Source organism: Sinocyclocheilus grahami, unplaced genomic scaffold (genome assembly GCF_001515645.1).
Source record: "Sinocyclocheilus grahami isolate Dianchi unplaced genomic scaffold, SAMN03320097.WGS_v1.1 scaffold372.1, whole genome shotgun sequence".
In the NCBI taxonomy this organism is placed as follows: domain Eukaryota; kingdom Metazoa; phylum Chordata; class Actinopteri; order Cypriniformes; family Cyprinidae; genus Sinocyclocheilus; species Sinocyclocheilus grahami.
The window spans coordinates 335,344-349,430 of record NW_015505551.1 but is presented as its reverse complement, the minus strand read 5'-3'; the positions used below and the strand labels follow the sequence as shown (position 1 = coordinate 349,430).

The following is a 14,087-nucleotide window of genomic DNA, read 5'->3' as shown; positions in this document are numbered from 1 at the left end:
TTTTGCCCCATCCCATAACAGGATATTACCACCTCCATGCTTTATTGTAGGAATGGTATTATTTGGATGGATTTCCACCAGACATATTGTTTGGTGTTGAGGCCAAATAATTCAATTTTAGTCTCATCTGCCTCAGAATCTTCTAAGTGCGTCGTGACTGCATGTGGCCTTCCTTGAGGAGTATCTTTTTTCTTGCAACCCTCCCATACAAGCCACATTTGTGGAGAATTTGTGATGTTGTCACATGCACACAATGACCACTCTTTGTCATAAATTCCTGCAGCTGCTTATTGCTGTAGGCCTCTTGGTAACCTCTCTGAACAGTTTCCTCAAGTTTGGAGCGACGTCCTGATCCAGGGAGGTTCTGTGTTGTACCAAATACCTTCCACTTCTTAATAATAGACTTCACTGTGCTTCTAGGCATTGATAAAGCCTTTGACATTTTTTTTTGTATCCATCTCCTGACTTGTGCCTGTCCACAACTTTACCTCAGATATCTTTTGACGATACCTTGCCACCCATACTTGATTGTTTGCTTCAGTTGCACTACCAAGGACTGAAATGCTCCAGGAAAGCTCTTTTCATGCTTCTAATAAAAATGACCACAGCTGATCACAGTTGAAAGTCAAATGGCTTTGTGTGCCATTGAGAAGGTGATTAGCTACACCTAATCACCTTCAGTTTACAAGTAATTTTTATTAGGGGGTGATCCTTTTTCCAACTCAGTGATTGTTTTTTTTATGTTTTTTATTTTTGTTCTGACGTCGGTGTTATATCTTTAACTTGAATTATAAGTTGTACTGAGTAAATACAGTTGGTTAAAGGGGTCATATGATGCTGCTAAAAAGAACATTATTTTGTGTATTTGGTGTAATGAAATGTTCATGCGGTTTAAAGTTAAAAAACACATTATTTTCCACATACTGTACATTATTGTTTCTCCTCTATGCCCCGCCTTTTTGAAACGCGTCGATTTTTACAAAGCTCATCGGTCTGAAAAAGCGAGGTGTGCTGTGATTGGCCAGCTACCCAGTGCGTTGTGATTGGCCGAATACCTCAAGCGCGAGACGGAAATGTTAAGCCCCTCACCATACTGTTGATGCCGTGTCCCGGCCGGAGCGACAACACAAAAACATTAAAACCATTACAAACGAGGCATTTGTTGCATCCAGTGGGTACATAATTACTGATTCTAATGACTTATATTGTCTTTTTACGCGTTGCGTTGCCGGCGTTATGCAAATCTTCCCACATAGTGAGGTAGATATGTGGGGGCGTGTTAGAACGAGCCGTTTTAGGTAGGTGTGGCTGACTCTTTTATAAAGAATATCTCTTTGGATTTGAGACTTTAGTCTTTGCAACTTTACAGATTTTCTTTATGCACCAAGAGCTTGAAACATTCCAAAGAGAAAGGAAAAATTTTAATCGCATCATATGACCCCTTTAAAACAAAAACTGTGTCCGTCTTCATTACAGGCTGAAAAGCAGCAAAATGTGATTATTTTAAAGTTGGGTGATTCTTTTCTATACCCACCCGGTGTCAGAAACCGTCCCCTATACCCTTAAATAGGAAACTATTTGAAAGGACAGCCATTTTTAGTGGTATCTGAAACCTTACATTATTGAGTTCACTTATTAAATCCCACAGCAATAACAAGTGTGCAACTGATGTATGCGCAACAGCTAGAGAATACCCATAATGCACTGTGAGAGTCACGCAGCGAATTAATTGCCACATCTCGCCAGAAGATGGCAACCACAGCTGAATCATCCATCCATTCATTTTACAAAGCCCTCATCCACGGCGTACAGCATAATACAACACTGGTAAAAAATTTATTGTAAATTGATTATTAAATTGTTTAATTAGGTTTTATACATAGTTTCAATGACAAAGTTCAAGATAAATACTTTCATCTTACTACTGGAGCTGCCAATTTGCCAGTTTCAAATGATTATTAAACAGTAAACACAAACTATGCAAAAGCGGCAGTCCTTCTGGGGCACTGTGTCCGAATTCACTCGTTTTCATTTACTCCTTCAAGTGAACTGTATTAGTTGCCTAATGTAGGAAATAGTGAATGAGGGTATGGGGTGATTTCGGATTCAGCCCCACTACCTACCTGCCGATTTAAGTTCCCTGCACCAACACAGCTGTCTGTAATTGTTTACAGCTTGTTTAGGTGTGGATTGAATCAGGGTTGGAGCTGAACTTTGCAGGATGGTAGATCTCCAGGAACAGGATTGGGCACCATAAAGATGATCCTGTATTCTGTATGAGTGTGTCCACTCTAAATACCATTTTTTACGCAGAATGGTGTCACGACAATGGAAATAACTACCGCATTGGTGAAAAGTGGGAGCGACGGGTAGAAAATGGTCACTTGATAAGCTGCACTTGCCTGGGCAATGGCAAAGGAGAGTTCAAGTGTGAACCACGTAAGTGCTTCCTCTCAACAGACACTATGTAGTTAAGTTTCTTCCAATCAGTGGAATTAGAATTCTTGCATTTCGTTATAGATGAGTCCATATGTTACGATGACGGAAAGATGTACCAGGTCGGAAACCAGTGGCAGAAAGAATACTTGGGGGCCATTTGCAAATGCACATGCTATGGAGGACAGCAGGTAAGAACAGAACTTACAAATTATAGAACAAAAAATTCAAAACGGTAAGATAAGGTATTTTTTTTAAACACTTGAACTAAAATGAGATTCAGAGAGGGTGTTTCAAATTCACATGCTTGGGTACGGTTGGAATGCATTGTGTATGTGCTGCTTCTCAGGGTTGGCGCTGTGAGAATTGCAGAAGGCCTGGTGCCGAGATAGGCTCTGACCTGCTGAAGCCCGTCGCTTAAACATCGGCCACAGGGTGGTGAGTATAGCGGTTATATTTTTGGCAGATGTGCATTGACAAATGCATTGATACGTTTCACATATATTTGAATGTATGCAGATAAATATTTCTGGTTTCCTTTGTATGACATATTCCCCTTTGTTCTTCCAGAACATTCAATGCCCCATCGAATGTCTCCGACCTGAGCTTCTTGTAGATGCTGTGGCCAATGCCAAAACCCAAGAGTAAAACCATTTCTGACCGAACTGCACCATGACATTCTGCCTCCTTTATGCAACATTTTACTTGGGACATGTAATAAAGATGTGATGTTATACGAGAATGTACTATTCACATACTGCCTTAAAACCTCCCTGTTTGTTACTACATCTCCACTGCCATCCAGCTGCTGCTTTACAGCTGCTGTTGTGATGCCATAGCAACAGCTGGATTCATTTACAGCCTGTGATTGGCTATTGTTTGGTTGAGGAATTTGATTAGATTTAACTTTTTTTGTTTGGTAGTGTGCTATATACATCAATTAAACAACTTCTTGCAATATTAAATGAAGATAATTCCCAATGCAGTTAAAACTGTTTGTCTATTTGTTGATACCAAAACTATAACAGGAAAGTTCACTTTCTCTGCAGCTTTCCAATTGAATTAAATTTATAAAAACTACCTTACCATTATTGTCAGAGGATTTCATAAATCTTTAAGTCTTTATAAATTGATATTGGGCAAATATGAGAACGTAGTAAACATAAGCACTGTTTTATAAGAATGTTAGAGCACCACTGGGGGTACACTGAAGTACCAAAAACCAAGTCTTAATTTGTCTTTTATACAAAAAGGCTTTTTTTTTTTTTTTACATGGCTCATTATTTAGACTAGAGTCAGCACTATTTTTAGATTGATACTAATTTAAATTTTCTAAATTCTTTGACTATTTATCCCCTTCATTCAGAAGTGTTTGGATTGTATAGAATGATGTTTGTCTCATTTATCTGTCATTGTTTTACTGTCTACACCAGTTTTCACTACTGTTAAATCCATTTTTTGATACATTGCAGTATTCATGACAAATTGCATTTATAAAATTTTACTAAAAGCAATCATTTTGGAACTAGGTTCTAAAGTAAACAAACCTTGCAAAAAACAAGACATGTCAATAAATGCAAATAAACCCTTGATGGAATCTATGACAAACTATCATACTTTGTGTTTTTATTTTTGGAATGCTCATGGACACTAAAGGCAGCACAATGGAATGCATCAGGAAGTGTATGGAGGCAATTTCACATTGAAAATGTTTCGAGCAGCAGTTACCAACAAGTACGGCATGGCACAGATTAAGCAAAGAAAAATATATTAAATTAACAGAAGTGGATCATCTTATTTGGAGATTATCAGTATTTTAGAAGCTATGTATGAAGAATGTTCCTAACTATTTAGCAACAAATTTCACTTTGCTGTTGGCTTTAGGATTTGAGTAAAAAGAGAAATTTTGCAAAATTTGAATAAACGAGTTCATGTAAAAATGGACAGGCTAGCTATAATGCAAGGTTATGAAACATTGGTAGTAACTCAGTTTTACAGTAAAAGATGTACATCTAAAGAGAAAGGAACCCTAAACGTTTGTAACAGTGAACCTAGCTAGATATCTGTATTCAAATGGATGTTTTGTAGTGCTTTTCAGTGATGGAAGAGACGGATTTTGGTGTGCACCAGGGTGATTCCCAGCTCATTGCAGGCGTTGATGACCACCTCATCCGCGGTAGAGCCAGAGGGGGCAGCAATATACTCCACACCGCTCTAAAACCATACAAAGATAGAACATCACTTCATCACAGTCACTCCTACATCATTCATATACATACTTGGGTGTATTTTTAAGATGGTATAATATAGCAACAAGCAACTTGTTATATTGCAAGATGTATACAAGGGTGCATAAAACAGCAAGGATAATGACTTAATCTTAGTAACACTAGGAGAGGGTGTTTACCCGTTTGGCGCGGTCAACATTGTCCCGGAAGGGGAAGAAAGCATCAGAACTGAGGGCCACAGCCTGCAGAGAACTGATCCAGTTCTTCTTCTCAACCTCTGACAGAGTCTCAGGAACTTCTTCAAACAGACCCTTCCAAACCTCTTTATCTGGGCCCTGATGTACAAACAAATATTCAATATCATCAGGAAAAACTCCACCTCCCAGCAATCTACAAAAACATTGTGATACATAAAAATACTTCTCAGATTTGATTGATTGTAAGATTTGACTGACAAGGTTTATAATAAATATTTTCAAGGTAATTAGGCTGGCCAATATATCCCTCTATGACTAGTACAAATAACCAACTTTTGGATACAATACCTCTCCAACTGTTCCACTGACATACTGATCAATGGCATTAGCCATCTCTGCACGTTTAATTCCACTGTGGAATTTCATGTTGAGCACTCGTGGATGGTGCCTGAGCCACCAGTTATCGGCCTTATCTCCTGCCAGCCGGGTGCAGTGGATACGAGACTGCTGGCCAGCGCCGATGCCAATCACCTAACAAGCACACACACACACACACACACACACAAATGTATGAAGTTACGTTTAATTAATTTTCAAAAATTTATATATTTTGACAATAAAATTTTTATTTTTAAAACCTTTTTGCTTTTAAAGTTTTGGTTACCTGACCATCTTTTGCATAACACACAGAGTTGGACTGAGTGTACTTCACAGCGATATTGGCTACAATGAGATCTCGCAGGGCACTCTCAGAAAGCTTTAATAAGACCACAAGAAAAAAACAATCTGTATTAAAAATACATTTCTTTATATATTAACAATAATATCATTGCCCTTTTCCCACAGCCCAATCAAATTGCAATAGATAAAATAATGTGCCCTACATTAACTACAGAATATCGTTTCACAATTCACATCCCCCAAAAACCCCCCAAAAAAAGCACTGAACAATATGCCTGATTAAAATCAGAACTTACATAAACATAAAAGTAATGGCGTTTCTCACCTTGCCCTTTGACACAATGTTGCTGAAGAGCTCTTTATCAATGAGAGCTCCATTCCTCTTCTGTTTGAGATGCAAACCAAACAGCACCCTCACCTCCTCTTCATCAGGTTCATACTCAGGATCCATCTAAAACAGGACATACATTATGAAGGCTCAGAAGCACATGGGCTTTTGGAGCATTCTTTGAAGTACTGTTCAAAAGTTTGGGTTCAGTAAGTTTTTTTTTTCTGAAAAATATTAATAAGGTGACACTAAAGTGTTTTTACATTAATATATATATTTCAAACAAATGCTGTTCATTTAATAAAATTAAATAAAAAAAAATTGGATCATGTGACACTGAAGACTGGAGTAATGATGCTGAAAATTCAGTTTGCATCACAGTAATAAATTACATATCCACTATATTACTGTTTTATGGTCAAATAAATGCAGTCCTAATGACTATTAAGAATATCAAAAAAATTATAATAATCTTACCGACCCCAAACGTGTGACCCTGGACCACAGAACCAGTCATAAGGGTCAAATTGAGATTTATACATCTGAAAGCTAAACAAATAAGCTTTCCATTGATGTATGGTTTGTTGGGATAGGACAATATTTTGCAGAGATACAACTATGTAAAATCTGGAATCTGAGGGTGCAACAAAATCTAAATATTGAAAAAAATAATCTTTAAAGATTTCAAAATGAAGTTCTTAGCAATGCATATTACTAATCAAAAATTAAGTTTTAATATATTTACAGTAGGAAATATACAAAATATCTTCATGGAATATGATCTTTACTTAATATCCTAATAATTTTTGGCATAAAAGAAAAATCTATTTTGACCCATACAATGTATTTTTGGCTATTGCTACAAAAATACCCCAGTGACTTAAGACTGGTTTTGTGATCCAGGGTCACATGTATTATCACAATACCGTGGTACAGCATAACCAACAAAAATATATAAATTATTTTTAGTAAGGGCTGTTTTAAACAAAGTGAATGGAACAGGAAACGGTGGAGCAAACTTAGTCAAATAACTATTCTTCTTTGTCTTTAAATCAACAAACAAGCATGGTTTACCCGAAGGACACAATAGTTTCCATTCTTCTTTTTGGAGAGAATTCGCAGAGCTTCTTCATCATAACCAGGAGCAACAATACCATCCGACACCTAAAAACATTGGGCAAAGTTTTGTATAAATTGTACAAAATAAGGGGCTAATGCTTTGAGAGAATATGAACTCTTAGATGTGATGAAAGAAAAAGTTAATCACACACCTCTCTGGAGATAATCTTGGCAGTGGGGACGTCACAAACATCAGACAAAGCAATGAAGTCTCCAAAAGAGGACATCCTGTCAGAACCTACAATATTTTCAGATTTTTCCATACTTTAGGCTTAAACATGGAAAAACTACACATCCACCTTGTGAGATTAATGCCTGAAAATGTATTCTTGGTGAAAAAGTGAAGATGCACGCAGAGAAGTTTCACCTCTGGCTCTGGCGTATGCAGTGGCGAGAGGGGTGAGATCCTGGCGCATGTCATTCACCATACACACCTTGGCCTCATCTTCGCTCAAAGGGATGCCCACTGCAGCTCCTGTGGTGAAAGGTGAACATTTGTTTCAAATGTCTGTCTTAAAAAAGTCCAAGCCCTTTTCTGAAACTCTACAAGAAAGACGTGAGCTTTACTGGCATCTGGGAAGCAAGTTTGTGTTCATACCTGCAGGGCTGACGTGTTTAAATGAAGAGGCGGCTGGCAACCCAAGAGCTTTCTTTAACTCTCTCACCAGCTGCCAGGCGTTCAGAGCATCACACAGGTTAATGAATCCTGGAGATCCATTCAGCACTGAGATGGAGTCAGAATTGTAGTGGAATATTAGTATTCTATCTTTTGTGATTAAATACTGATCTGGTAGCAGCAAATGTGATCATATATACCAGTAAGTGGAAGTGCTGGGCGTAAAGTGTAGAGCTGAGCAGGTGCCTGATGGGGGTTCATGCCATACCGCAAGGGCAGCTGGGAAATTCCTCGACTGTCTTCACGTCTGAAGTAATCAGAAATGGCCTCGTCGTACTGAGCAGTATGTGTGAAGGCCTGAGATATTACAAGTAAACAAGTAGTTATATTTCAAGAACTGAAACTGGGGAATCAAATTAGAAACCCCTAAGCCAACTGTAAGTTTATCAAGGATTGATACAAATGTCTAAAGAGAAATGTGGCTAATAAAATACAGATACATATTTGTATATGTTGCAATAATTTAATGACAGCAGACGAAACATACAATTACATACATAACCGCTAATATTAACAAAATAATTATTAATTATATCCAATCCAAGTATACACTACTGTTATAACCAGTGTTAGGAAGGTTCCTTTGAAAAAGTAATAGGTTACAGATTACCCTATTTAAAGTGTAATATATATATTTATATATATGTGCATGCATATGTGTGGCTGTACATACACATATGTAGTTGTTTTTTGGTGTTTGGCTTAGATGTTAGAATCATTCTTATACTCATACCTTTTGTTCTTTTCATATTTTTGAAATGTTTTTAGCTTTATTTTTTTGTTTTCATTTAAATGTTTTAGTTTTGAAATGTTGTATGCATTTGTCATTTTTATTTAATTTTTTTTATTTTCTTAAAAGCTTTTAGCTTTTAGTTTTAATTACTTTTTCTTATTTGTGTATGTTTGAATTGTTTTTAGCTTTATTTTTTTGTTTTCATTTAAATGTTTTAGTTTTGAAATGTTGTATGCATTTGTCATTTTTATTTAATTTTTTTTATTTTCTTAAAAGCTTTTAGCTTTTAGTTTTAATTACTTTTTCTTATTTGTAAGTCACTTTGGATAGTAACTAAATTTATTTTGTAGTTAAATTACATAATGCTGTTACATGTAATTATTTACTCCCCAACATTAGTTATAACGTCTGCAGTGACTAAGTTTTCGGTTTGTTTGTTTTTTAATACTTTCATTCCTCAGTGATGTCATTCCCAATGTATGCGCATGTGTGTGTGTGTGTGTGTGTGTGGCAGATTTATAGGCATATCACTAGTTAAATAAACAGATTAAAAAAAAATAATAGAAAAAAACACTACAACACAAAATGGATAATTCTTAAAATACAGCAAAAGTAATAACCAAACAAATGTCAGCACAGCTCAAAGCTCATTAAGAACAAAAACTGATCAGACACTTTTTTCTTTTTTTCCCCTCACAGGTGGAAAACAAAAATCAACAAACATGATAACATTTTAGGCTTAAACTAGAGATCTTCATGGGTCCACTTGAATCTGAAAACCTGAGGTCCGACCCGAGACAAAACTTTGACGAGTGCCTCGGACACGGGTCGGGTTTGGGTTCAGTTCAGTCTCGGGTAATTTAAATAAATGGGCTTTTTCCAAATGGACCCGATAAGACACGATCCCTTTAACGTACTTGTGCATTGGTGTTAAGTGCATTTTTGAGAAACGGATGTAGAAAAAAAGGAACATACATTTGTAACCTCGCACACAGAAATCCATCTTATAGATTGAGATCCATCAGGAAAAGCCACTTGCTTCATTATGGTGCACGTTCATGTAGGGCAGGGCTTTTCTTTTTTGTGTGCAGAATCCCTTCGGCAGAGATGAGGTAAATAGCATTGCAGAGCAGACAACACTAGCGAATCCATGATTTATTAGGCTATCGATTTAATTTTTATCGAGCAATCATGTTTATTTTTCCAATCCACTGGTCACAATTGAAAGCCGAGCTCAGAAATAACTTGTATCCATCAGGCAGGCAATAATATAAAGTAATACTAAATTAAATAAATGTTAAATAAATCAAAGTAATGGAGAAGCGGCCTAATCAGTCAGCAGGACACTGGGATTTTTCTTTACTGACTGCGGAGCTGCAGACTGTGTACACATCAATGCCGTTTACATTCGGGTCCAGACGGGTTCGAAAATAAATGCAGTCGGGTCAGACTCTGGTCTAATTTCATCGGGTCTGTCTCAGGTTGGGTATTTATTTGTAAAAAAAAAAAAAAATTATAATTAATGCACGTTGGGTTCGGTCAAGAAGTGATTCGGGTCTGGTACAGATTTTAGGACCCAAGAAGACCTCTAGCTTGAACTTCAGCAAACATCTGCATAGCATCTTCAGTAAACATCTGAAACCCAATCGGATCAAAAACATGCTGTAGCAACAGCAGAAACATTTGATCTAACAGCTGTATTGTTTATTTTAAGGGTTATCAGTGCAGGTAAACATGAGAAGTCAATGAGTCAGAACTTAACCGGAGCAAAAAGACTCCCAAAGTGACGAAAGTGCCCCTGCTAATTAAACTGTGAGGCCAAAAACGCCCCAGCAGTGAACTCCTCGGTCATCTAAAACATTAGATTTGATTAAGCGGATTTTGACTAATAGGCCATGTTGACTGATTATTTCAGGTAAAAGGGCTGAAAGCATGAAACGGATATGAGCAAGCCTATTGCTCAATGGTAATGGCAAACCTTTGTGCATGTCTGATCATGATTTACCACAAAATTCTGAATATTAGCTATTCAGTAACGTAGCCCATGTGTCTGCTTTGCATCTAAACATGGTCTAATTCATTTATAATTGTAATGTAGTATATATACACACACATATATATATATAGATATATATACACACATACACATGTATTACACTGTATTATATATCATTTATTTAATAATATATAAGTATATTTCACCATATGTAAATAAGTCTATATTATGGGTCAGTATTACATTAAAATTCATCTGTTCTGCATCATTAATTTTATTAGTGGTGAAAATCCTCCTCCAGAGTTCACTGTGTTCAGGTCACATTAGATGATGTTCACAGATTTTTGGATGCGCACAAAGGTCAGTGGGTCGTCAAAGCTTAACCAAATCTCATCTCAGATAGGACTGTCATGGTTACCTTGAGCGCAAGAGTTTTGCGCGTTCCCATTGTGCTATCACGGTTGTCGGAGGATTCCATTTCCTTTGCAACAACATCGTAGTCAGATGGATCGCAGACTACAGTGACTCTGGCGTGATTCTTAGCTGCAGCTCGAAGAAGAGTAACCCCACCTAAATAAGATTGAGGGATTAGTGGTGAGATTTTAGTTAGAGAAAATCTCACATGTTCCCACTTCCACCATAAATCAAAGATATATTCTGGGATGTAACTACAACAATACAACATTAACACAAATAAAGTAGTTATATTGATTAAATGTATTTGATTAAAATTAATTAAAAATCTAAATGTGCTTTACTGAATATAGAAAATTTCAATATTTTGTATAGGTTTCATCAAGATATAAACATATACCAATACATTATTATTATTTTTTTAAAGCATTTTTACAAATTCTGCCCAAAAACGACCCCCAAAATTTTTTTTTTCAAATAAATAATATGATAGTACTTAATAGCATACTAAATAGTATTCTATAATATAACATTATACTAAAAAAACTCTGCCATAGACTGACGTATAAATGTATTATTCCATGTAAAAATGAATATTAAAGAAAGGAAAATGTGATTTATTGGTATGAAAAAAGGCTTATTTTTTTTCTCTGCAAAATATAGTTTTGCTAACTCTTGCACTTTATAATCTTGCTAATAATGTTCTCTCTAAAGCGCATATAAAAGTTTGCCTCTATAGAAATTATTACATTTCTTAAACATACAAAAACATTGTTGATTCCAAGTTATATTAAACAAGGGGTGAATTCTGAGCTCTTTAATCAAAACCCTGTGAACCATCAACAGTGTACTGACCGATGTCAATCTGCTCGACAGCGTCTTCCACAGTCACATTCGGGGATACAACAGTCTTCACAAAAGGGTAAAGGTTACACACGACCACTCTTGAAAAACACAAGTTGAAATAAATATGAAAGTGCTACTGAAAAAGAAAAAGAAAAAAAATTACTGGCTAGTGGCTACAATTAACAAAAATATGTAGACTACACGTCTAGCATGTCATTACTGCATAATTACTACCCATACTTAGTTCACAGTGATCATGACCATGTTAGCCAATCAAAAAAACTCTAAATGGCTGAGAGCCAGTATGGAAGATCACAAGTTTGTGTCACACCACGGCGGCACTATGTGAATTATCAGTGATTAGATTACCAAAGCGGAGTCTCGACTTCTTACAAAAAGCCAATGGAAAGCATGTTGGCACCACTAAACCTGACTATAACTGTACTTGTGTCACATGACAATCATTCATGAAATAGCATGACCTAAATTTAAAATCAATAAAGCAGAACTTGCAAAACAAGTCCCATAGTATTATCACTCTAACACAGATAGAATTTGAATTTTATTTTCTTGCTGAACAGTGTTACCTGACGAGACTAAACCCTAGTTTTTCCATATCAGCCTTATCAGAGGGAGTTTGTCTGGCCAAAATGCCACCGTGGACAGCAGGATGAAGGGTCTTAACTCTCCCTGCAAGCATTTCAGGGAATCCAGTGAGATCGGACACATCCCTATATGAAAAAAATAAAGGTTATATATATACACAGTGGGTACGGAAAGTATTCAGACCTTCTTAAAGATATTTCAGTTTTTCTTTTTTAATAAATCTGCAAAAATGTCAACAATTCTGTGTTTTTCTGTCAATATGGGGTGCTGTGTGTACATTAATGAGGAAAAAAAAATTACTTCAATGATTTTAGCAAATGGCTGCAATATAACAAAGAGTGAAAAATTTAAGGGGGTCTGAATACTTTCCATACCCACTGTATATATATGAAATCAGACAACAAACATTATTTGAAGTGAGGAGGTTAAGTAGATAATGATTTCTACATCAACTACAGCTTTAAGTCAATGTTATAGGCTACCTGAAATATTTTGTATTGCTTTAGTTTCAAACAAATCACAGCAACTATGAATAAATTTAAATTACAGTAACAAAAAAAATGTGACCTGACAGTGAGTCCAGCATCTCGGAGAGTTTTGGCGGTGCCACCTGATGCCACTAATGACAGACCCACTGATATCAGTCGCCTGGCAAACTCCACCAGTCCGGTTTTATCCGAAACACTCAGCAATGCTGAAAAAAGATAATCAATTGGTCAATCATAACCTGTGCAAGCACAAGAAAATGCATTAACATTTTAAAAACTGCAGCAGGATGGCTTACTTCAACTGCACATGATGCATCACTTTTACACAAATTTAGCTTTAGTTAATGATAGACCAGGTACTTAATTAAATTCTTTGGCAAAAAAAAAAACTCACAACTACACATTAGTACTGTATTACTATGGTACCGCAAAAAGTTCAAATATTGGCTTATAGTGTTACCATCGTGGCAATGTCAAAAATCATAGATCCGTTTTCAGAATAAGATTCAAACACAAACTCTTTTGTAAAGTTAAGATTGTCTATAAAGTTTTATGTTAATGTCAATAAAGTCTGTGAAAGATCCACAATTCTTTGCGCACTGTATCTCCCAACAAACACAAAGCATTACCATGATATTACAAACATACATACATGATTACCTATTTCTGATGCCATGCTGCAGGTGAAGCAGAGTAAATCTGAGATTTGTGCTGTAGTGTCTCGTGCACAGCTCAATGTTAATCAAACCACGTGGATGTAATAGTTTTAGCCACGTAGATGCATGATGGGAAATGTAGTTTTTTTCTGTCAAATGACACTCCTACTTTAACGAGACAAGGGAGTGTTTTATTTAGTTTTATGTACAATATAATTATTCAAAAACAGAAACGCAAAACAAGAAGGAGACGTAAAGTGTACGATGAAAATGGTATTATAGTCTAGGTGAAATCGAATAATAATTAAAAAACTACGTTGATATTTACCTTTGCAAACATACCAATAGATGGCGCCTCATGCACACTTTGCGTTTTCAGAACACTACATCATTTGTAAGCATTCAGGCTCCTTGTTTTGTCCTGCTCTTTTCAAATGAATGTCCTCATGAGATCCAGCAGAGCATGAACAGTTTAATGAGATTGACATGATGATTTCATCTCAATATTTGGAGCCAAAAACTCAGAACATCAAGCGCTTTTACAGTAACAGCCTATAATGGCACCAAATAGGCTATCTGAATGTAAAATGTTTGATAACAAAATATAAAAAAATCAATTTATGTCAAATAAAAAGCAATTCACTAAGTGTTTGAAATAATAAACAATAAAAAAAATTCTTCCG

At 36.1% G+C, this 14,087-nt stretch overlaps 2 protein-coding genes across 2 annotated transcripts in view; one reads left to right on the top strand and one right to left on the bottom strand.

The window, feature by feature from the left end:
- LOC107549419 (fibronectin-like) overlaps nucleotides 1-3,081 on the top strand; it is a 34,974-nt gene extending 31,893 nt beyond the window's left edge. The window contains exons 43-46 of the mRNA XM_016230490.1: nucleotides 2,314-2,439; nucleotides 2,521-2,627; nucleotides 2,786-2,874; nucleotides 3,007-3,081. Of these exons, the coding sequence (XP_016085976.1) occupies nucleotides 2,314-2,439; nucleotides 2,521-2,627; nucleotides 2,786-2,857 (305 nt within the window). The 3' untranslated portion in view covers nucleotides 2,858-2,874; nucleotides 3,007-3,081. The remainder of the gene's footprint in view (nucleotides 1-2,313; nucleotides 2,440-2,520; nucleotides 2,628-2,785; nucleotides 2,875-3,006) is intronic.
- A 268-nt stretch (nucleotides 3,082-3,349) lies between these two features.
- On the bottom strand, nucleotides 3,350-13,527 carry LOC107549437 (bifunctional purine biosynthesis protein PURH-like). The gene is made up of 15 exons (XM_016230505.1): nucleotides 13,409-13,527; nucleotides 12,828-12,954; nucleotides 12,242-12,385; nucleotides 11,664-11,752; nucleotides 10,813-10,964; nucleotides 7,806-7,962; nucleotides 7,588-7,713; nucleotides 7,357-7,464; nucleotides 7,142-7,227; nucleotides 6,945-7,034; nucleotides 5,868-5,993; nucleotides 5,526-5,618; nucleotides 5,210-5,392; nucleotides 4,844-4,999; nucleotides 3,350-4,650 (listed from the first exon to the last, which is right to left on the bottom strand). Exons 1-15 carry the CDS (start codon nucleotides 13,422-13,424, stop codon nucleotides 4,531-4,533), a joined length of 1,773 nt encoding a protein of 590 aa, XP_016085991.1. The 5' UTR covers nucleotides 13,425-13,527; the 3' UTR covers nucleotides 3,350-4,530.
- Nucleotides 13,528-14,087: the final 560 nt, after the last annotated feature.

Excerpts from the sequence above, each read along its gene's own strand:
- LOC107549437 (XM_016230505.1), bottom strand. Across the intron at positions 7,035-7,141 it reads CCAAGATTATCTCCAGAGAG|GTGTCGGATGGTATTGTTGC; the intron begins GTGTGTGATTAA and ends CAATGTTTTTAG. Across the intron at positions 4,651-4,843 it reads ATGTTGACCGCGCCAAACGG|AGCGGTGTGGAGTATATTGC; the intron begins GTAAACACCCTC and ends GTATGGTTTTAG.